Source organism: Parasteatoda tepidariorum, chromosome 8 (assembly GCF_043381705.1).
Source record: "Parasteatoda tepidariorum isolate YZ-2023 chromosome 8, CAS_Ptep_4.0, whole genome shotgun sequence".
Taxonomy (NCBI): Eukaryota; Metazoa; Arthropoda; class Arachnida; order Araneae; family Theridiidae; genus Parasteatoda; species Parasteatoda tepidariorum.
This window is the reverse complement of record NC_092211.1, coordinates 41,400,139-41,425,678: the sequence shown is the minus strand read 5'-3', so window position 1 is coordinate 41,425,678 and position 25,540 is coordinate 41,400,139. Positions and strand designations below refer to the sequence as shown.

General features: G+C 29.2%; 1 protein-coding gene across 1 annotated transcript in view; it reads right to left on the bottom strand.

Moving 5' to 3' along the window:
* The window catches only part of LOC107455703 (golgin subfamily A member 4), a 134,916-nt gene that overhangs the window by 20,390 nt on the left and 88,986 nt on the right, over positions 1–25,540 (bottom strand). The window contains exons 57-68 of the mRNA XM_071183880.1: positions 24,549–24,663; positions 22,055–22,206; positions 21,732–21,840; positions 19,635–19,789; positions 18,877–18,979; positions 16,453–16,607; positions 14,197–14,305; positions 13,448–13,602; positions 12,643–12,787; positions 10,156–10,307; positions 8,394–8,499; positions 8,196–8,308 (exon numbers count right to left, since the gene is read on the bottom strand). Coding sequence (XP_071039981.1) covers positions 8,196–8,308; positions 8,394–8,499; positions 10,156–10,307; positions 12,643–12,787; positions 13,448–13,602; positions 14,197–14,305; positions 16,453–16,607; positions 18,877–18,979; positions 19,635–19,789; positions 21,732–21,840; positions 22,055–22,206; positions 24,549–24,663 — 1,569 coding nt within the window. The remainder of the gene's footprint in view (positions 1–8,195; positions 8,309–8,393; positions 8,500–10,155; positions 10,308–12,642; positions 12,788–13,447; positions 13,603–14,196; positions 14,306–16,452; positions 16,608–18,876; positions 18,980–19,634; positions 19,790–21,731; positions 21,841–22,054; positions 22,207–24,548; positions 24,664–25,540) is intronic.

Sequence of the window (25,540 nt, the reverse complement as noted above, 5' to 3'; positions counted from 1 at the left end):
ATATATATATATATCTTCTATCATGCACGCAAACTTCATTAAAATCGCTTTCTCTTTCAAAACTTAGCTCCACAGAAATTAAATTTACAGAGGATTTTCGTACAATTTATTTTTACCTTTAAATAAGGAATTTTTGTTTTTGAATAAAATCTAAGCTTATGTTAAACTTCTGAAAAAAAATTCGGAATCCTAAGTTGAATTTTAGATAAGTTATGGAAAGTTGAAATAAGTAATTAAATCAAGACCATAAGCTCCTTAAGCGAATAAGTTTCTTAAATTGCAATTAAGAATTATACTTACAAGCTCTGAAGCCTTTAATTAATGTGGTAGCATTATTATTATATGAGTTTTTATACTCCTTTTTCGATAATGCTTCTTATCAGCTGTTTACTTATCGTCCACACTCTTTGTCAGTATTTACTATTCAACTTTTGATTAAACACATATGTCACTTCACAACGATTTTAATCTGTTTCTGGAACTATGTTTTAAAGTTCTTCATTTCGAAAGTTTAAAATAAAGCAAAACTTTTGCCAATTTTTTAGAGTTTTATATGGAAGCGCGAGATTTCTCACTAATTTAGCATAGGACATTATTTATGCCATGAATTAATAAATATTTTCCTTCTGAATTGAATTTTTTTTTTAATAAGAAGAAGTCTTCTCGTGCGGTAACTTACTACTTATCATTTTAAAAACCTTTTCAACATTTTTATTTAGTGATAATTTTAGGGCAAAATGCATAGATTTCATGAAAGTGAAATCATTAGCTTAAATATTTTTACATAAATATGAGTGTTTGTATAAATCTTTGTCTAATTTATAGAAGTCAGTTAGTTAGATTTAACAGCCTTAAAATGAACAAAAAAAACTTTTTTTCATAGTTCAAATATAGTTTGTATTTTAAAATTACAGAAATATCAAAATTTACAACATATAAAAAACTCCTTTGAATTGAAAATTACCAAAAGACGGAGGAACACTTATTGACATGTTCCCCCCTCCCCACAGCGCACTAGCTTCTGGCGAAAAATATTGGCGAGACGACGTTTCTATCAGAAATTGTTTTACTGCATAATTGAAGTAGGAGGGATGGTCATAAGGGTTACCTTGAGCGCAGTAGACCAAGGGGGATAAGATGTTAGCAGCGCAGTCCACCATGTTTTAGAAAACCATTAGCGCAATCCGCTATCACCGACTTCCGCACCTGATTTAAAAATCACTTTTCAGAAGTGAAACGCAATAAAAACATCGATTAAAACAGTGATAATACTTAAATTTTTTTCACTTTCACACAATGATTTAAGTAACAAAATCGTTATATTAGAATCAAAATATACTCTCAATAAAACTTGTATAGAATTGATTGAATGTATCCGAATAGTTTCGACACCTTTTTTTCTTTAAATATATAAGTTTTCAAATATTATAAAAAAATTTAGAATTTTAATATACAAAAAATTTTATTGGGTGTAAAAATTAAGGAAGCTAGCAAAAATTATTATTTGAATAACCATTTTTAGGTAAAAATAAGGTATTTTTTTGCATATACGCTAAAAGCTGTAAAAAAAATTCTATCACCTAGAGCAAAAAATCCATAGAGGATTTTATTTAGAAGGTTATCGACTATGTTTTAAATTATTATCTTAAAAGCAGGCGCATTTACTACTGAGTTAGAGATCAGTGTAGTTAAAAAAGCGACTCTTTCCGCACTCTTCTTTGCGAAAAAAAACATGCATAAAATATGAAATTCTAAATTTTTCTGTATAAATCTGTGGTTTAATACATGCGTGCTGCAGTCATAAACACTCATGAAAAATTGCAGACAATTATTTTAAAAATAACAAGAGATATTGTGTCTTAGGTGGTACAGAATATGAAAAAAATCTGGGTTTTTTTTTTTTTTTAGATAAATGCCTTTAAAGACTTGAAATCATCAGTCTATCCACTGCCATCACCTTACACAAAAACAACTTTAGCTTTGTAAATATTTGGAGTACTAACAAAAGTAAAATATTTTTAGGAAGTTAAAACTACCGGGATACTAAATTTATAATAAACCTAATTTCAAAAATTTTGCCCAAAAATATATTTTCTTACTAGTCAGATACCTTAAATTAGTTATAATTACACGACATAGCATTAAAAAAAAAGTCCCGACCTCATTTCTGCTGATTTATATGTAAAATTACCTCCTTATTCCGTAACTTTCTCATTTCGTATTTCCTTCTTCTAAATCCCCCGTTTTTTTTTGTTTTTTTTTTTTTTCGTTTTTTTTGAGACCCCTATGTTTATCATTTTTCAATAGTTTTAAAATCATAAAATTGATTTGAAAACAGGAAGAAGAATTATTTTTTCCGTTAAATTTCATGTGAGAAGATAAAAGGTGATTCAGAGGAAACATTTTAAAACGTAAATAGTTGTAGCAAGAAGAAAGAACTTGGGGATTTTCGCCCTTTATTTTATTTTTAAAAAAATCATTAAATATTATCGTTTTTCTTTAGGTTTTTTCTTCGTAATTTCTTAATTGATTTTCTACAAATTCCAACTTACAATCCTTCATTTCCTCCGTCATATATCATCTAATAAAAAGATTTCTCAACAATAAGGAATGTTGAAAAAATGTCAGCACTATATATGATATAGACTTTGCATGCATTGGACTAAATAATATTTATATTTTAAATTATCAAGTTTATTTTTAGATATACTTCGAATTTTTGATGTCACTGTTTTAATATTGAGCCAGTTCTAAATAAATCAAAAATTTCAAAGAAAATATAAATAATTCGCAAACTGTTCTATTTTATATTAGCGATGGATATTTTCAAAAAATATAGTATCCATACTTGTTTGGAACATAAGAGTATTTTTAAAAAAATATTTCGCCCATATATTTATAGGAAACTAATTTTAAATAAATTTCAAAGCAGACAAAAAATTTATAAAAAGTTCACGAACTGTTTACTCTTATATGATATAGAATGTAAAATTTCTTAAAGCAATTTTAACATGTATGGGTGTTTAAGGAAAATTTAACTCCCATACTGAACTGAAACCAGCCTTATAGGAGTTCAGTTTTGAAAAAAACTTTTGAATAGTTGACAAACTGTCCGCGTTTTTGCTATGGAATTTGCATATTTTTGGAACGAAAAATTTTTTTTTTAAATTATTTGGAATATTTTTTAAAGCGTATGGATATTATCTGAAAATATGACACCCACAATTTATAATGGAACCGAGTTTCATATTAAAATATTCGACGTTAGAAAAATAAATAAAATTCAATAATTGAATTGGATTTCAATGATGATTGAATTGGATTCCACGTTATAAAAATTGATAATCAAAAAAAAAAGTTAAGTTCGCTAACTGTCTGTAGCTTGTTAGCGTTAAATATGACATGGGCTTTTTGCATGGTTTCAACTAAATAAGAATTGTTTTAAATTTTTCATCAAATGTTTTGGATATCAATTGTCATTATCAGAAAATATGAGGTCCATTTGACAAAAACAAGAGAAGTGTGAATTGAATTCCATGGTTAGGTTAGTATTACATATATTTGAAATGAACTTGTTTCATGAGCATGTTTTAGACAATACAAGATTTTTTAAACATTTTTATACATATTTCTAGGTTTAAAAAGGCATTTTTTTAAATTATGAAACCGTATTTTAATATAATACCAGTTTTAAATGTTTTCAACCATGCAAACTTAATGAAAAGTTCCTAAGATATCCTGCCTTGTGTTAGGGCTGTGTATATTATTTGAAATTTTTGTCTTTTGGACTATGTAAGATTATACTAAAATTTTTCTACATTTATTTCCTGATTTATAAGGGTAATCAGGAAATTTTAAAAAATAAGGTGACCATATTTTAATATAAGTCTTAAATATTGTGTATCTATGTGTTGCATTCTGTATTTCATACACATTCTATTGTCATATCCAAATTTCAGCTTTTCGCGTTATGTATTTAAGTTATAAACACTATCATATATTAAAGTATTAATTTATTATATTCTGTTGATTAATTTGAATGCAATTTTTTCCTGATATTTATGACTTTGTTTCTTTAATTTTAAAATTTATTAATTTGATTTAATTTTTATGTTGCTAAAAAGTTAGTAAAAACTAGTGCTTTGATACATTCTAAGTTTTATTTATTCAAAATGTTAATTATTTATTGTGAAATGTATCTTACCAATTTCTTTTTTATATTCTGTTCACACGATTAATATGACATGTCTTTCAGGGGACTTTAAATATTCATTTTCAAAATACCTTTTTTTAAACAGAAGCCAAATTAAACCTATAAATATTTTGATTACTAAATTAATAGTAAAAACAGATTTCTCATATGATAGTTGGTCTTTCCAACACATTTCATGTGGTTAAAAATTTCTTAAAAAAATCATTAAATAACAATTTATTTAATTGTTTTTTTGCCTTATTCAAACAAAACAGTCAAATAACCATAAATAAAATGGTACTCCAACTGTTAACTATAAGAAAAACCGTTTATTAACTGCTTTCACCTAATACGATCAAACAACCAGAATTTCATCGCAACCACTATGTCAACCTAATGAAGCCACTCAGTTCCTCGTTGCATATTATAGTCGAGAATACTAATCTGTCACTCTCATGACAGGCAGAACGGAGGTTCGAGCCCCAGCATGGACATCACAATATTTCCTCCATTTTCTTCGCCACATAAAGAGTTTCCAGTGTCCTGCACTCCTAAATTTCTGTTCTGTACTCTCCAATTCCCATTGCCCAACAAAAACGTAGCTCCAGTGTCCAGTTAGATTTTTTTTACGGTTTTCAAGCCATGCTAGTTGTAAAAAATTAAAAAACAGTATATTTTTTTATTCATGTTTTTAAAACCATACTAATTGTAGAAAATTTCATAACCGTAAAACCGTAAACCGTGTTCTTTACCGTAACTTTTACTGTTAATTGGATGGATAGACTATTACCGGTTATTTTACCATTTTGGTTAAAATTAGTTCTCTTTTGATTTAAATTAAATACTTATGTGTAACAATATATTAATAAATGAATATTATTTTTTTACTCTATCTCAATACAATGGGGTTAGTGTGATCAAAAACATTAAAAAAAAGAAAAATAAAGATATTCAAAAATGTATACTTTCAAAATATTAATGAGCTTTTCAAAATTAAGATGAAAGTCAAAATTTTAATAAAAGAGAGAATGCAAGATGCGTTACAAAGTAAATTTTGGTAGCAATTCTTTAAAAAAAATATTCGTAGTAGCTTCCCTTTTTTTTTATACATCATATCGAAATGACAGAAAGTTTCGCTTCACTTTTAATTTTAGTGCAACTGAAATAATGTTATAATCGTCACTTTAAATGTCGTTAAAATGTAATCATTTATACGCTTACTTTTTTTCAATTATTTTTTTTCTTGAAAATATGCCTGAAATACCGAAAATAATAAAATGCGAAACAATAAGAGCATGTGCAAGAGTTCAGATTTTTTTTAAAGTCAAAGTCATTTCATTTTTCTATATTGTTTTAAGCTTTATCTCTGTTCTTGTTTACAATTTGTCTTTATTCTACAAATTCACTTACAGTACTTAGTACATTCAATGAAATTTAACTTTTCTTACTCAAAATCAGGTTTTTTAGGTATAAAAAGATACTCATAAATTATAAAATAGGTTTATTTATACAAATTTACAATATTTAAATACAAGTAAAATAACAGTATTGTCCATTGCACATTTCTTACAAAGGTGGTCATTTTTTTTTGTTGATAAAAAGGCTTTTATTCTGCATCTATTTAATTTTTTTTTATTTCTTCTTTCAATTAAGGAATATATCCTCCTTTTTTGCACCTAAAAGAAAAACAACAATCTTTCAATCATACAAATGTTTAATGTATCTTAGTCTTATCATTTTCTATTCTTAGAAGACGACTAACTGTAAAAACAAAAATATCTCTCTTCAAATTTTATGACATGCAAAATATGACCACGTAATGTACACGGCTGATGCTCAAAATTAAAATAATTTCAGATTTCGTTGATTATTTCCGAAACTACTAGAAGAATTTAAATGAAATTAAGATTGTAATAATACAAAAAAATAATAATAAATCCACGCGGTTATAATACAAGCGCATGATTGTGCGTAGAATTCATCTAAGTCGAAAGGTATAAAAGATTTGCTATAGAATCGAGGAAAAATGTATAAATATGAAATTGGTTCTCTCCTAACCTATCTTCAGGCCGGGATAGCCTGGTTGGTAGAGTGCTGGGCATATGTCCGAGAGTTCGTGGGTTCGAACCCCGCCGTGACTGATGCACGTTAAATCTGTCGAGTCGCAAAAGTCCTCCATGTTCCCATAACAAATCAATACCTCTGGAGGATTCTGATCCAGGAGTTTCCTTGTCTTCTGGATTAGTTCATAAAGCAGGCTTGCCCGTGTGGCAAGTGGCATTAGAACCAACCAGCCAACTTATTTTCAATCGCATATATAATGAATATACTTATTCGGGATTTCATGCATGAAACAAGGCAATTTAGGAATTATTGTTACAATAAGTAGATTACATATAGAGAGAAGATATAGAGTAGTAGATTACAATAAGAGCGAAGTAGATTTTCGGCCCTGAATGTTTTCTGCAAAGAGATTGCGCGTTGTACTTGCTTACCCCAGAGCATGCTTAACATGTTCCATTGGGTATCAGCTCGTCAAAAAATCTTTTAATTTGACGCAGCAGACATGCCAACTACTACGTTTTCTGCAAAATATTTTATTGAATGGTAGACATTTAAAAACTAATGTTTTGAGAATTCGGTGAATTTTGCTAACGTTTTAAAAGCCTCACTATGAAAGAGCTGGAGCAAAGTGGCTTTGCATATGAACTTTTAAATCATTCGTGTATAGTGGTGTGGAAAATAAATTTTAATTAATAATAAATAATACATTAAAACATGAACATAGCTACCACCAGAATGAAGCATGAGCGGACATGAAGCGTGGACAGTTGGCAGCCCTGGCGCAGTATGTCTTTTTTGGTCCATGTGCCATTAAACCATACATTCAATTCAATTCAATTCAATTAAAGCTGGTCAGTCCTTTTTTTCAGATACTTTTAGTTTCCAAAAATTCATCTACAAGATAAACTAACTCTAAGTGGCCGCAAGTAGTCACCCGTTAAAACCAAATAAGGTCCACTAAAAAGACAAATATTTGGCTTCAAGATCTCATCAGCACTGGAAGTCCAGCCACAGCGCCTCTTTCAAAGACATGGAGGAATCTCCATGCAATATGATGCCTACCCATGCAATGTTCAAGGAATTAATCATTATATTGATTTCTTGGATGGTCACTTCGTGATCATTCTCCAACGTTAGAGATGACGATTTAGCATGGCATGACATGAATCCTGGAGATGACATTAAATAATAATTTTGAGATGTAGGATTCCAATACTGTGATCATTCATAGATTCTACAAACTTCATAGATTCTACAAACATCAACATTCCTACTTCGTTTCGCTTGTTGTTTTTTCTGAAAGATTATTGAATAAAATATCTCCAAAAAATTCTAGATTTTGGTCAATCTTTTTATATTTAGGAACAGTTCCAGCTATCAAACAATCAATTGGTCAAATGACTCTTTACCTGTGATCCTTCTTGCTGTAAGAATTTTGGCGACTTTATTAAAAACTTGATAATAATGTACTGTAATTATTATTATTTTTTAATTCTACTTTTCATGTTTTTAAACAATAGATTTTTTATACATGTTAAATTCATGAGTTGCTATTTTATGTTGTTACTGCTACTAATTCTCTAAAGTCTGGTGAAGTCAGATCAAGTTCAAAAGACCATTGACTCGAAAAAATTCAATGAAAAGTGGGGAAATTGAATAAATTTCCCCAAAATCCAAATATTTCGGTATGTATTTGGTAGAAGCTTCTTGATTGATGCTGATATCGAATATTTTCACACCCTCTTTGAAAGAGAGGCTTTTAAGATGACCACAGGCAAGCCGTGAGAGTGCAGTCTGAGAGCTGCTATCTTATTAATATAACTGATAATGTGTAATATACAACGTCACATGTATGATAACCCATTAAAATTTAAACTCACCCAAAAATTTTATTTGGGTAAAACTTACTTCTTATTCTTCATCAGGAAGAAGCTTATACAAAAGCTCCTTCCATTCACCGTTTGTCATCTTTTTTAGTTCCTGGATAAGTTGAATAGCTCTTTCACCAGGAGGAATAGATTTCTCTTTCATTTCATTCCATACTGTCTCTAACTGCAAAAAAAAAGATCTAAACTTACTTATTACTTATTAATTACTAATTACTTATTAAAGAAGAAAAACTTAACAATCTTCTTACATGGTAGAGGTATTGACCACCAATAGTTGTGCGTGTTACGAAGCCATCTTTAACCATCTCCAAGATTTCATTCAGCCTAGTCCTCAAATTCCTTGCGAACTGGTCCCTAAAAATGAGACATTTTTACTTAAGATCAGCAACACTATTTTGAATGTATAATTATCCCAGTTCTCGTTAACGTGCCTAAGAAGTTTGCAGTTCAGAAAGGTTCAAGTAAAACTTTTTTTTTAAATGCATGCATAGTTTTGAAATTTTGCACTGTTGTACAGGGTTAGCCTAAATGATTCATTGAGTTTAGAAGAACTGTTCTTATTGATTCAATGTATTTTGTACGTTAGTACTCAGCATATAAGTACGTGAGATAGATTAGAAAAATCGCATTCACCAAGTTACTAGTTTATACTATGAATGTTTAATGTATGCTCTCTTATTTATACTGTACAGATACCAACAGTAATTCAGTTCAGTCTATAGTTCAGCTCAATGCTTTTTCAGTTCAGCTCAATATCATGTTTCCATTTGTGACCGTCATAGAAGCAATGATGTGATCTTGCATTTGGTATTCTTGGCATTTGGCATTTGGTATTCTTGCATTCTTGGCATTTGGAGTACATCCTTCTCATTACTCAATAAGCAGATCCAAAAGACGGTAGGGTATACTGTGTTCTACTCATGAATATATCAAAACAACGTGAATTAAGTGTAATAATAAAGAAAAAAAAATTTCCAGGTGCCATTATTTGTGCTTTATTCATACTTTCATTAACGTACAGCAGAAATGGTATGAGATTATATGTCCTGGAGAGAAAGCATTACGCAGGGAAAAAAAACTCCGGACTAGCGTACTCTATCTTGTGACTCGGAATCGTTGAATTTCAATTGCCCACGCTTTTGCCTGTTTAGAAAGGCGTGTACAATTCTGATTTATTTGTGCTCAGCAGAGCAAGGCATGGTCAATTGTAATTTAATAATCCGGAACCAAGTGAAGTCCAGTGAGGAATACAGCATATACACTTAATAAGAAAGTACATATATATATATATATATCAATACGCAGTTTTCAGCCAGAAAGAATCATTTAGACTAAACCTGTATTACATTTTCTCCATACCACAGAAGGTCCTATACCTATACACCAAGTTGTGTGGTGAATAAATAAAATATATATATTTTCCAACTTTAAGTAAAGTTAAGACCAATATTAATTTAAATGTAACTTATCACTTATTTAGTTTTAAAGCTTTGCGATGTAGTAAAAACGTGTAACTTTTTTAAACTGATTTTTAAAGCCCTTCGAAGGCATGTTGATACAATTGGAATTAGGGCAAAAGGTCAACTAATCTTCCATACATCATTTTTTTTTCAAAAATTTAATCTATTTTTTTAGTTTTTGTAAAACTGAAAATTTTGGCATCAAGTTCAAAATTTTGTTATTTTATTTTTCTAAAATCTTGCCATACCTTAATTATTCCTATGTATTTTTGCTAGAAAGATTTCACCATTTGCTATAATTTTTAATCTAAATCAAAGTTTCTCTTTTTTAAATTTTAAAGCAAAATTTTCGATTTTTTTTCTCAAATATAAATGAAATACAAAATGTATGATATATCTGTTTTTTTTAAATATTACATGACAAAAATATTCAGAATTATTTGTTCCTCTTTTTTTAAATTTTTCCTTATAAGATCGTCTTTAACAACCATTTATAAAATATTCTTACATTAATGTAAGTATTTCTGTAAGAATTTCGTTATTTACTTACTCTTCTGATGCACTGGAGGATTTCCGGCCAATTCTATCCAAGATTCGTCGCCAAACACCATTGGCATTTTCCTTCAGTTTCTCAATCATTTCTTTAAGCTTTCCACCAAGGGGAATTTTATTTTGCCTCATTTCTTCACGGATTTGTCTCAACTGAAAAGTAAATTTATCATTTTTTTAATATTTTTCAAAAATAAAAATTTTATTCTTTTGCAAGAAAAAATATAGTATTCTTAAACATCTTGAATGGTTTTAAAAGTATTTATACTCTCTGTAAGGTTCTTACTATAGCATCCGAAATGTTGTATTCTGTGATTTTACGAGTATATCAAAATACAATGTATGGAATACACTTTCAAAAAACTCGGTTATAATTTGAACCATAATAACGATCCTTTTTATCATGCAAAACAAGCTGATTAATTGAACTGTGCTTCGGTTTATGTTGAACCATAACATTCTGTATTAAAATAGTTCGGTAATTATGTTATTTGCTTAATTTACATGTTTCTATGTGATTAATGTGTAACATCTCTCAAATATGATACTTTATTGCAACTGCAACAAATGTGCATGATACTAGGGTTCATTATGAATTAATATTTTTAGAAGAGTACCCTTTATTTTATTTCATCACCTGTATTAAAAATCTAATACATATCGAATTTCCATATATCAACGTACAACTCCGTAACCTAATAACATTAAAGCCAACTAGGATGAAAGTTGAACTTCTGGATCGAACATTAAGAGACGAATATTCGCCTTAGTTAAGAAATTCTTGATGAAATTAACTCGCATTTGTGTTACGTTGTGAGAAAAAAACGAATCTCCAATTACTTAGCCCAAAGGCACGAAGATTTTAACCTACCGCTACTGGGAATATTTTATGCATTGTTTTCCCTAACAGGTCTAAGAAAGCTTAAACATTTTGAAAACAGATTTACTAAAGCTTAAAGTTAATAGTTGAAACAGGGTAATTGCAGTTGGTGCGTGCTGGGAGCAGTATACGAATTGAAAAGTCATCATTGAGATTCACCAAATTCAGATGCAAGCTGTCTGCCCCCAAATCAAGTTTTCTAATAAATCAATGACTTTTTGATTAAACTAACTGGCACTTGTGTCACAATGAAAGAAAAACACAAATCCCCAATTTCTCAGCCCAACGTGAAGAAGATTCTTACCCATGATCCGCCTACAACTAGTGTAGATATTTTATACTTCATTTTTTAGCAGCTCTGAGGAAACTTAAATGTTTTGAAAGAAGGTTTAAGAAAGCTTTAAGTAAATAGTGGAAACAAGGTAACTCTAGTCGGCCTAGTAGTACACGAATTAAAGTCATCATTGACCATCACCAAATCCAAAAGCAAGTTGTCTTTCCCATGAGCTATCTCGCACATCTCATTCAACTGCATTTGCTATAAAATCAAGTTTGCTTGTCTTTGTTTCATAAATGTCTATAACTGAATATTTCATTGAAAACTTCATATACTTTATGGAATAAAAAAAGTAAATAAAGAGAGATGTATTAAGAAATTTTATCGAGCTACAAAAAGTTGGAACTTTTTAAAGACTTACAGAAAGTTGTGTAAAATCTCTTAAAGATTGGTATAATTTTTCAACAGTTATGCTAAAACATTTAAAGTTCTATTAATAGAAATTTTTAATATTACCTTTGAAATAAATCCTTTTCCTGGAAATTTTCGATCCCTGAATGATTCTTTGAGTTTTGTCAATAATTCCTCTAATCTTTCTCTCAGATTTTCAGCACCAGTTCTGAAAAGCATATACGTATTATTCTAATGTGCTCCAGCTGCTATTTAAAATATTTTTTTCTTATAGACACGATAAAAACAACTCATTTTATGCAATATAAAAAAAAATTCTAAATGACGCAATAATTTTTTCCTTATCAACATTTTTCCAAAGAAATATAAATCAATCACTAATGTTTACACATAGTTATATCAGAAAATGGAACTACCAAAATATTTTATCTTATATTTTTATGAAACCTTGCAGATTATGAGGTTCCCTTCATCGAAGGTTTGTCTTAATGTGTTATTAATATGCGATGAATTAATATTTCATTGTATATTTATTGACCCTTAATATAAAGACTGATTTAACTTAAAAACATTATTTTGAATATTAAGAACTTATTTGAAAAATATCAGAAAATTTAATTTTTAATTTTTTGTTGTCTTCACAAAATGGAATAGAACTCATGTATCATGGGTCGAAGTTTTACGTAACGTTTGTTTAGATATATTCTTAGATTTTAGAGGCAAACAAGAAATTCCAATAGAACCAGTTCTAGAGGTAAGGAAGTAAAAACTATTTTTTCAACAACAAAAAATGGTTGTTACAAGTTATATCAAAAACATTTGATTAGATGAAAAGAACTTACCCTCTAGCTTCGACAGAACTTTTGTCGAGTTTAATGTTGTCCAAAATTCTTTTCCAGATGCCAGTNCAACAGTTATACTAAATCATTTAAAGTTCTATTAATAGAAATTTTTAATATTACCTTTGAAATAAATCCTTTTCCTGGAAATTTTCGATCCCTGAATGATTCTTTGAGTTTTGTCAATAATTCTTCTAATCTTTCTCTCAGATTTTCAGCACCAGTTCTGAAAAATATTCACGTATTATTCTAATGTGCTTCAGCTACTATTTAAAATATTTTTTTCCTATAGACACGATAAAAACAACTCATTTTATGCATTATAAAAAAATTCTAAGAGAAGCAATAATTTCTTCATTATCAACATTTTTCCAAAGAAATATAAATCAATCACTACTGTTTACACATAGTTATATCTAAAAAATAGAATTACCAAAATATTTTATCTTATATTTTTATAAACCCTTGCAAATTATGAGGTTCATCAAAAGTTTGGCTTAATGTGTTATTAATATGCGATGAATTAATATCTCATTTTATATTTATTTACTCTTAATATAAAGACTAATTTAACTTGAAAACATTATTTTGAATATTAAGAACTTATTTTAAAAAATGCGAGAAAATTTAATTTTGGGAAATTTTTTTTGCTGTCTTTACAAAATGGAATAGAACTCATATATTATGGGTTGAAATAATCATATTTGAAGTGTTACGAAAAGTTTGTTTAGGTATTTTCTTAGATTTTAGAGGCAGAGTATTTGCAAACAAGAAATTCCAATAGAACCAGTTCTAGAGGTAAGGAAGTAAAAACTATTTTTTCAACAACAAAAAATGGTTGTTACAAGTTATATCAAAAAGATTTGATTAGATGAAAAGAACTTACCCTCTAGCTTCGACAGAACTTTTGTCGAGTTTAATGTTGTCCAAAATTCTTTTCCAGATGCCAGTAGCCTTCTCCTTCATTTCTTCGAGGAGTTCCTTCACTTTATCACCGAAAGGAATAGATTTCTTTCTCATTTCTTGGTAAATTTCTTTTAGCTGTAATCATTAGATTATTTTTACATCTTTAAAGGAAGTAAATAATTACACAAATTATGTTGAGTAATAAAATCGATACACAATTTGAAGGACAAATGATGTAAAACTAGATTCATGAAAAGACTGAATGAGCTACTCGATAAAGCTCTAAAAAAGAGATGTCAGAGAAGAGTTCTGCAAGCTGATTTCAGTAAATTATAATTGTTACTAATAAAGTAAATTATATCTGATTGGTTGGTTGGTTGATTGATTGATTTATTGATTGAGCTAGTCAGTGATTATTTTATTCATTTACTGCATATTTGGTGTTTCAAAATATGTCCTAGGGTTCAAAATGCCCGAAAAATGCTTCAGGCATTCATTTTGTGATTATTTTTTTTAATGTGATTTGGTATTTTTTCCTATTTTTCTCTTTACGAAATGTTTTTCTTTTTTTTTACTTTTTGATCATTTTTTTTCTCACATTCTTGGATGTATGTTTACATTTCAAGATATTTTTGTTGTTGGATCATTTTCATAGGAAAGTTTTCAAACATGTGTTTGCCTTATTTATTGTAACTCTCAATATCTTTATCAACTTTGTTTTTATTATACCTTGGCCACCACATTTCCTCCGAGTGTCTTTCGATTCGCAATAGCATCTTTAATTTTTTCCAAAATTTCTTCGAATCTCTCTCTCAGATTTCTGGCGTAGTCCTCATCTCTGGAAAGAAAGTTTTTAAATATTACTGACCCATTTTCTTATTTTCTTAATTACAGGGCACATGAAATGTTTAACAATTCATAGATTCTTCTTTAATTATCTCTTCACCATCACCATTGTATTACATCGGACTAAACTTCAATAGAGGAACAACAACAAGCACATTTATGTAGTGAATTATTGCATAGAAACAACGAATAAAATACTATTAAGCATATACAAGATAGAAAGACAGGGTGCTATAACACATATGATACTACTTGCTAATACAAAGTTGGTATAGAAAATAGCAACAATAAGAAATGCCAATGGCAGAATGATGTTTATGGAACACATCTATTATAGGACACAAAAGCAATTGAGTAAATTTGACAGAAATTAGGACGGATTAATTCTGAGAAATCGTTGCATAAAGTTACTACCTCTGGCAGAAATAGCACCAGAGTTTATAGAAATTGCACGCCCAATTGATCTGAAAAGTCATGTCTTAAGAAAATGCACTATCTAGTAGTGGTCTTTGAAACGTTCTTTTTCTTCTCTCGAAAAAATTTCGATTAAATTATTAAGCCACTTCCTTATTTTTATTATTCTGCAGAATTTAGTAATTCCTTGTTTACAAAACTATGCCCAAACTGATGTCCACTATTGCCTGCTATCATCTCGACTCATGAAATCACATGTGCAACGAGAATAGCATGCGATATCAACATCAAATCTCTGTAACCCTTTGACGCAGAATTATTTTTACTACACATATTCTCCATACTTTTTCATTATTTTGTATTAATTTAGACTAATATGAGGGCAAAATATTATAATTAGTATTTTAATAATTTACGGTTATGAAATATAGAAAAAATTCCAAAAACTCAATTTTTGTTCAAGTCTCGTCAGTTAAGTTTTTCATTTAATGACGCTACTACTTGCTGTTCTTATTTTTTTTAAACGCGAAGATTAGGTGGCGTTGTCTCTATGTTTATTTATTTCATTTGTGTCCTGCAGTCGGACGTGAATATTAACTATTGGATTTTTGTTTCTTTCTACTAATCTAAGTTTCTTTCTTACTTTCCTTCCATATTTGTCATGTTTTTATTCTACTGTATATGCTTCTGTATCTTAATTGTATTTTAAATTGTATTCTACTTTGTTTTTTTGTATTTTATGCATTCTTTTCTCGGACTATGGCAAAACTTTTGGGGTACAGAGAAACCTATTTTTGGACTTTTCTATCTTGACTTTATGGATAGAAAAAGTTTTGTTTTTATGACATCGAAGCTGGTACCCCCTGACGACCGACGACAGCTTTGGCTGTCATATTTTTTCAATATTTTTCTTCATTGTCTTATATATATCTCTTATATAATGTCTTATTTATATATATNTAATTATATATATATATATATACATCTATACATCAATACGCAGTGTTTTTAATCAGAATGAATCATTTAGACTAAACGTGTATTACATTTTCTCCGTACCATAGAAGGTCTTATACCTAAAGACCAAGTTGAGTGGTGAATAAGAAAAATATATATTTTTTCCAACCTTAAGTAAAGTTAATACCAATATTAATTTAAATATAACTTATCACTTATTTATTTTTAAAGCTTTGCAATGTAGTAAAAACGTGTAACTTTTTTGAACTGATTCTTAAAGCCTATCGAAAGCATGTTGATACAGTTGGAATTAGGGCAAAAGGCCAACTGATCTTCGATACATCATTTTGTTTTAAAAATTTAATCGATTTTTTTTTTTTTAATTTTTGGTGAAACTGAAAATTTTGGCTTCAAGTTCAAAATTTTTTTATTTTATTTTTCTAAAATCCTACCTTACCTTAATCATTCTTATGTATTTTTGCTAGAAGGATTTCACCATTTGCTATAATTTTTAATCTAAATCAAAGTTTCTTTTTTTTAATTTTAAAGTAAAATTTTGGATTTTTTTCACGAATTTCAATTAAAACTGTTCTAATACAAAATGTATGATATTTTTTTTAAAAAAAACATTAAATGACTTTAAAAATAATCAGAATTATTTGTTCCTCTTTTTTCTAATTTTCCTTATAAGATTGTCTTTAACAACCATTTATAAAATATACCTACATTAATGTAGGTATTTCTGTTAGAATTTCGTTATTTACTTACTCTTCTGATCTACTGGGAGAATTATTCCGGCCAATTCTATCCAAAATTCGTCGCCAAACACCATTGGCATTTTCTTTCAGTTTCTCAATCATTTCTTTAAGCTTTCCACCAAGGGGAACTTTATTTTGCCTCATTTCTTCACGGATTTCTCTCAACTAAGAAGTAAATTTATCATTTTTTCAATATTTTTTAAAAATAAGAATTATATTTATTTGTAAGAAAAAATATTGTGTTCTTAAACATCTTGAATGGTTTTAAAAGTATTTATACTGTCTGCAAGGTTCTTACTATAGCATTCAAAATGAGGTATTCTGTGATATTTACGAGAATAGTCCGTTCACCAGGAGTTGGTGCTTGACTCCAATTCCTCAAACGAAGAGTTCATTTCAGCGAAGGAGTTATAGGAGAAACGTCTCCACTCATGAAATTGAGTCAACCCTTAATGCGCTCCAAACTGAAACAGTGAATTCTTTTTCAGTCACCTACTTCGCTTTATCATATGATATTATACCTCTCCTTACTCTAGCTAATTAAATATATTGCAGCAAAATGTCTCAGAAAGGACACAAACTATTCACTCAAAAGAGCGAAATATCATCAAATTTAAGAAATATTTAATGCTGAAAAAATTTTCATAAAGATTGCGAAATAAATATTTTTGTCATACGATCGCCACATAGTAACCTTGTTCAAGATTGTTCACATCCTTCTCCCAAAAATAGAGAAATAGTATCGTCGTATACCATGTGATGAAGGCGGAACCAAGTGCCAACTCCTGGTGAACGAACTATATATCAAAATACAGTGTATGGAATACACTTTCAAAACACTTGGTTATAATTTGAACCATAATAACTATCATTTTTCTAGTTCAAAACAAGATGATAAATTGAACTGTGCTTCGGTGTATGTTGAACTATAACATTCTGTAATAAAACAGTTCGGTAACTATGTTATTTGCTTAACTGATATGCTTCTTTGTGCTTAATGTGTAACATCTCTCAAATATGATACTTTGTTATAATTGCAACAAATATGCATGATACTAGGGTTCATTATGAATCAATATTTTTAGAAGAGTACCTTTCATTTTGTTTCATCACCGGTATTAAAAATCTAATACATATCTAATTTCCATCTATCAATGTACAACTCCGTAACCTTATAACATTAAAACCAACTAAGATGAAAGTTGAACTCCTGGATCAATCACTAAGATACGAATATTCGCCTTAGCTGAGAAATTCTTGATGAAACTAATTCTCATTTGTGTTACATTGTGAGAAAATAAACGAACCTCCAATTTCTTAGTCCAATTTCTAAATTATTATCTACCTACCACTACAGGGAATATTTTATACATTGTTTTCCCTAGCAGGTCTAAGAAAGCTTAAACATTTTTAAAAAAGATTTACTAAAGCTTAAAGTTAATAGTTGAAACAAGGTAATTGCAGTTGGTGCGTTCTGGGAGCAGTATGCGAATTGAAAAGTCATCATTGAGATTCTCCAAATTCAGAAGCAAGCTGTCTGCCCCCCTGAGCTATCTCATTCTACTGCATTTACTATTAAATAAGGTTTTCTCTTAAATCAATGACTTTTTGATGAAACTAACTGTCACTTGTGTTACAATGAAAGAAGAGCATGAATTCCCAATTTCTTAGCACAACGTGAAGAAGATTCTAATCCATGATCCGCCTACCACTAGTGGATATATTTTATACTTCGTTTTCCTTAGCAGCTCTAAGGAAGCTAAAATGTTTTGAAAGAAGGTTTAAGAGAGCTTTTAGTTAAATGTGGAAACAGGGTAGCTCTAGTCGGCCTAGTAGTGCCAACACCTCCTAGATAAGAGCAGGCCTCAGCACGGATTACCATAAATATCCTTTAGTAGTCCAAACATAATGACATATTTCGTATTTTCAACCACTGCGCACCTTAGTACCCCTAACGAAATGACATCTTTCTTATTTTTCATCTACTACGCAGTTAACTTCGCCACATCGGACTACTAAATTGATCCGAGCTGAGGCCTTCCTTCTTCTAGGAGGTGTTGGTTGGAGTTGGAGGTGGAGGACGCGAATTGAAGTCATCATTGACATTGACCAAGTCCAGAAGCACGTTGTCTTCCCCATGAGCTATCTCGTTCATATCGTTCAACTGCATTTGCTATTAAATCAAGCTTGCTTGTTTTTGTTTCATAAACGTCCACCGGAGAAAGATTCATTGAAAACTTCATATATTTTATAGAGTAGAAAAAAGGAGTAAGTAAATAAATGTGTCTTGAAAATTTTTATCAAGCTGCATAAAGTGAGAACTTTTTAGAGACTTTCAGAAAAAAATTTTGTAAAAATCTCTTAGATTGGTATAATTTTTCAACAGTTAGATTAAAACATTCAAAGTTCTATTCATAAAAGTTTTTAATATTACCTTTGAAATAAATCCTTTTCCTGGAAGTTTTCGATCCCTGAATGATTCTTTGAGTTTTGTCAATAATTCCTCTAATCTTTCTCTCAGATTTTCAGCACCAGTTCTGAAAAATATTCACGTGTATAGTTTTAGCAACTATTTAAAATATTTTTTCCTATTAACGATAAAAACAACTAATTTTATGCAAAATAAAAAGAAAAAAATTAAAAATGAAACTATAATTTTATCATTATCAACATTTTTCCAAAGAAATATAAATCTATCACTACTGTTTACACATAGTTATATTTAAAAAAAAAGAACTACCAAAATATTTTATATTTTTTTGAAACCTTGCAGATTATGAGGTTCCCTTCATCGAAAGTCTGACTTGATGTGTTATTAATATGCGATGAATTAATATTTCATTGCATATTTATTTACCCTTAATATAAAGACTGATTTAACTTAAAAACATTATTTTGAATATTAAGAACTTATTTAAAAAAATACGAGAAAATTTAATTTTGGGTAATTTTTTTGTTGTCTTTACAAAATGGAATAGAACTCACATATTATGGGTCGAAATAATCATATTTGAAGTTTTAGGAAACGTTTGTTTAGGTATATTCTTAGATTTTAGAGGCAGAGTATTTGCAAACAAGAAATTCCAATAGAACCAGTTCTAGAGGTAAGGAAGTAAAAACTATTTTTTCAACAACAAAAAATGGTTGTTACAAGTCATATCAAAAACATTTGATTTGATGAAAAGAACTTACCCTCTAGCTTCGACAGAACTTTTGTCGAGTTTAATGTTGTCCAAAATTCTTTTCCAGATGCCAGTTGCCTTCTCCTTCATTTCTTCGAGGAGTTCCTTCACTTTGTCACCGAAAGGAATAGATTTCTTTCTCATTTCTTGGTAAATTTCTTTTAGCTGTAATCATTCGATTATTTTTACATCTTTAATGGAAGTAAATAATTACACAAATAATGTTGAATAATAAACTCGACACACAATTTGATGGACAATAGCAGACGATGTAAGAATAAATTCATGAAAAGACTAAATGAGCTACTCGATAAAACTCTAAAAAGAGATGTCAGAGAAGAGTTCGGCAAGCTGATTTTAGTAAATTATAATTGTTACTAATAAAGTAAATTATGATTGATTGATTGATCGATCAATCGATTGATTGAGAGTGATTGTTTTATTCATTTATTGCATATTTGATTTTTCAAAATATGTCCTAATGCTCAAAATGCCCTAAAAATGTATCAGGACATTCGTTTTGTGATTTTTTTTAATGTGATTGGGTATTTTTTCCTATTTTTCTCTTTATGGAATGTTTTTTTTAATTTTTGAGCATTTTTTTTAACATTCTTGGACATATGTTTATATTTCNAACATTTGATTAGATGAAAAGAACTTACCCTCTAGCTTCGACAGAACTTTTGTCGAGTTTAATGTTGTCCAAAATTCTTTTCCAGATGCCAGTTGCCTTCTCCTTCATTTCTTCGAGCAGTTCCTTCACTTTATCACCGAAAGGAATAGATTTCTTCCTCATTTCTTGGTAAATTTCTTTTAGCTGTAATCATTCGATTATTTTTACATCTTTAAAGGAAGTAAATAATTGCACAAATAATGTTGAATAATAAACCACAATTTGAAGGACAATAAAAAATGATGTAAGAATAAATTCATGAAAAGACTAAATAAGCTACTCGATAAAACTCTAAAAAGAGATGTCAGAGAAGGCTTCGGCAAGCTGATTTTAGTAAATTATAATTGTTACTAATAAAGAAAATTATGATTGATTGATTGATTGATCGATCGATTGATTGAGAGTGATTGTTTCATTCATTTATTGCATATTTGGTTTTTCAAAATATGTCCTAAGATTCAAAATGCCCTAAAAATGTTTCAGGACATTCGATTTGTGATTTTTTTTTAATGTGATTGGGTATTTTTTCCTATTTTTCTCTTTATGGAATGTTTTTTTTAATTTTTGAGCATTTTTTTTAACATTCTTGGACATATGTTTATATTTCAAGATATTTTTGGTGTTAAATCATTTTTATATGAAAGTTTTCAAATATGTGTGTGCCTTTTATATTGTAACTCTCAATATCTTTATCAATTTTGTTTTTCTTATACGTTACATTTCTTTCAGTTTAACATTAATTTCAAACTTTTATAAATAAAAAAGTTGGTGCTTATCTCCCCCATATACGCACATTCCACGTCAGTATGAGTTCCTTGTGCTAGATCTTTGCTCACGATCTCTAACACGAGATTTCCCAGGAAGTCATCTCCTGTTTGCTTTTCTTAATTCGCAGAGCTATTAAACCATATTTTATGCTATGTGAGTGAAAATGGAAGAAAGTTCTCATTACCGAAAGTACTTCTTTCCTGTGTGAATCAAGAGAATTTCTGAAAATACCTCAAACATAAGATATTTGAACGAGACTTTTCTTAACGATGGAGAAAAATTTTATGTTTTACGAAGAAAAACGCGGGTGAACATTCGACCAAAATTTAAACAATTAGATAAAAAAGATATCCTTATAAATATTGCTTATAATTGGATTTAGGAATAAAACAATTTTAATTCAGATAATCTAAAAATAGAGGTTATATCAGCAAGATCAAGTAATTAAGAAATTTAAACGAATGCTTAAAACTCCTTTTAATTGAATCCATGTCTCGTCATAAACACGAAATTATTGATTTCAATAGCCTTTCCATAGTTTTGAACCCACAATTATTATCACAGTTATTATCAATTCGCAGTATTTAATATTTTGGCACTCATTTCTCACACTAAACTAGAAAGGCATTGCTAATATTTTTGAAATACAGACATGAGGAATCATACCTTGGCGACCACATTTCCTCCGAGAGTCTTACGATTCGCAATAGCATCTTTAATTTTTTCCAAAATTTCTTCGAATCTCTCTCTCAGGTTTCTGGCGTAGTCCTCTTCTCTGGAAAGAGAATTGAAAGTTTGAAAATATTACTGACCCGTTTTCTTATTTTTTTAATTACAGGGCACATGAAATGTTTAATAATTCATAGATATTTTAGTGCAAATATAATTCCAATAATATTAACTATTAAACTGCTATTTTTTGCAATTAATTGCTTTTTATATTAAGCATCAAAAGAAAATGTGTAAAAAGGACACCAATTTTTACTTACTCGGCAGCGAATGGTTCACTTCCTGGTGTAATTTTATCTATGATTTTTTTCCAATAATCCTTTGCTTTATCTTTCAATTTATTCAGAAGTTCTTTAGCGTGATCACTGATGTCAACTTTCATGTCTTTAAGTTTCTGGGCGATTTCTTTAAGCTAAAAATGTCAAATTTATTATCCTTCTTCGTAGGAACTTTAAAGCACAAAATTCAAAACAAAGTTTTAAACTAAAACATAAGTTTAATGAAAAATTTTGGCACAGCTTAAAATTCCTTTTTATAACTATGCAGAGTGCAGTCTAAAACTCAAAATATGCATTCGATATGTTGGAGAACACTTAAATTAAAGAAAAAGAAACTTTTACGGAAAGAGAATTACAATGCTTACTACAAAAAAAGAAATAAGATGAACAAAAAAATATACTAAATGAATAAAAAAAAGCCTAATGCAAAATAAAATACTTTACCACGTGAAGAAAATAATATAACGGGAGAAAATTTCCAATATTTCCGTAACAAATATTGACTTTATTTTCGTTTACTTTTCACTAATTGTTTTGGGTTCAGAAATAACCTGGACATATTATTGGACATTTTTATGGACATATGTTCAAGGAACGGTAAAATCAAGCTCAGCTAGTGTAGACATTAACAGCAGACTGTAACTTCACAGATCACTATTGTTTTTCTGATAAAAGATAGAATGTCTCTGAGGAAGTTAGATTTTTAAATACCTATTTTTATGATAGAAAAATAACTGAAACCATCAGGGTGATTATTCTTTTACCATACAAAAAAGTATTTAATTTTAAGTGTTTGATTTTATTAATGATTCACAATCTATGTTGTTTACTGAACTTTGTCAGAACCCTAATCAGAGTTTTAAATAGCTATTTTGAAATCATATAACTCAATTCTTCTTTAATTTGCATCTGTTATCTTACACATTTGTATTCAAATGCAACCATAAAACACAGGCAAATAGTGAAACTTTTTCAAACAAAATTTAACATGAAGTTTGAAAACATGCGAGCGCACAGTCATGGTTTTTAAATTTGTAATTCTAGTATTTGTTATAAATTTGAAATTTTCTTATTAATTTATTATACTAATGTTATACCATTAAGAAAATGATTATGTAACAATTATTCAATAATTATACCATTGTTATAATTCAAATCTGGAGGATTTTCCTTTTATTGCTTAAAAATGAAAATTTAAGGTTAATGGATGTTTTTGTTCATTTTCTGAATTAAACAATGAGCATTATTTCTCCTTGATAGGGGGACCTTTTATCTCATCACTACAAACTAAATGCGTGTTCCTGTTTTTTTTTCCATTTCACGGGACTTAGATATGTAAATTGAGGAGTCCCGAAGAGAACAATAAAGTAACCCTAGAGAGAGCAATGCTGCTAAAAGGTTACATAGACTGGAACTGGTGAGTTAGAACATTTAGCTGCTCTAGGAAGTCTACAAAGCTACATCTACCATCAGTCGAGGATGCTACAGTAGATAAACATTCTTCATTTTGATATAGTTTCATTTTCTAAGTTATTCTTTGTTTGATAGAAGTAATTTCAAAATATAAATGCTCTTAAGTTTTTTACTAGCATACTTGTAAGTACAATAATGGACCCGGCATCAGTGAATTTAATTTGATAGCATATTTGGGGCGTTTTTCATGGTAGACATTGTCCTTATTTCTAATGAAACTCGGACAAGTCAAGCTCATCAACCATTAGCTTTCCATATTAGATCAGGTAGAAGCGCCATTCGTTTAACGAGAGAGCACCACTGGGGTGAAAGTGCGACTTAACTCAAAAACCCCTAGATAGATGACAGTACCACTCATTCGTGGGACCACTTTAACAATTTAGACATAAATCTAAAGGGAAAGGAACTTTTCTTCAGATCCCAGTACCCTTGGTACTGCTTAGCGACCAACCACAGAACTTTCGATTCCACAGATTTTAAGAGTACTTACATCGCATGTACTCGATGAGTCTTAGCGAAGTCAAGGATCGAACCACGGTTACCCGGGCAAATGTCCGAAGCTCTATAACAACTGGGCTATCACAGCCCTCATGGTATGATCTGTAACTATCAGAATTTTCCAATGTACCAACAGTCTTATGAAATTGACAGTTGGCTCAGATTTAAACCTCGTGGGATATTTGTGAGAGGAGTTAGAGTGAAACTGGAATTTACAGCTGAAGAATTTTACAACTGTCGCAAAAGACACAAACATCTATAACTGTGTCTCGAAACCTTGTTGAAAATGTACCTCGATTGACTTCTAGGGTAAAATTACAGCCCGTGGGAAATCACCCCTTATTAGAAGGTTTCTTTCCCTTATAATATTACATTCTGTTGTCTGATCAATTATTTTGGCTTATTTATATTGTAAAAAAATCAAACAAGCTAAATATTACTTTGTGAAATTTAAAAATGTATAAAAAAATAATAATATAAGGTACATTACAAAAAATTTATTTACCTTTTCACCTAGATCTTCTTTGTAAGCTTTTCCGTTTTCAATCATGTCTCTCACTTTTTCCAAAATTTCATCAAAATGTTTTTTCAGAATCCTACCTAGTTCAGTGTTAGGATCTCTAAAAGTTATTCAATGTACGTTAATACAATACTTTTTCAAAGTCTTTTAACGAAATTTAACAATAACTTTATAAAATTAGCTAATTTAAGAAGAGCAAGCAAAAATCATCGTAAACATTTCTTACTTTTTTCTTTCCTTTTTTTTTTNTTTTTTTTTTTTTTTTTTTTTTTTTTTTTTTTTTGCAAATTGTAAGATTACTTCTAAAATGCATTCATTGCTGAAATCAGCTCCAAAGAATTCTAATTGTACTATGCAATTTATCAAAAAATGCCAAAATATGGAGCATTGTCAAAGATTTTAGAAAATATTGAATTGTCTAAATTTGGATTCAAAGCAGACCAAAAATAATTTACGGAATAAATATTTTAAAATTTCTTAATACCTCTAAAACAATATAAAAATAATTAAAATTAGAACACTTAAATACTTGATAATTTCATGATTTCGTGTTAAAATAATTTAAATATCTTTACAATACATTGAAATATTTATGCCTGACCAAATTTTTGTGTTTGCTGTCAAAAGAATTCTCTTAGGCCATAGTTATGTTTTTGTTATTATTCAGTGTTGTATGCGTATTATTCAAAACTGAAATCTCAAAACAATAATATGGTTTTTATTATTCATGGTTATGTTATCGCAGAACGACCTTTCATAACATTTTTCATCAATTGACAGTTATCTTTTTACATTGACCATTAATAAACATTTTCATTTATAACAATTGTTTTATATGCCGCTTTTTGAATGTTATACCAGCCAAAGTAATTATTTGATATTTCAAATTTAGATTTTAAAGAAACTATTTTAATTTTAAAAAATTTTGATTTTTTTTTGTGTCCATAAAAAATTGACTACTTATTAGAACAGTGCAT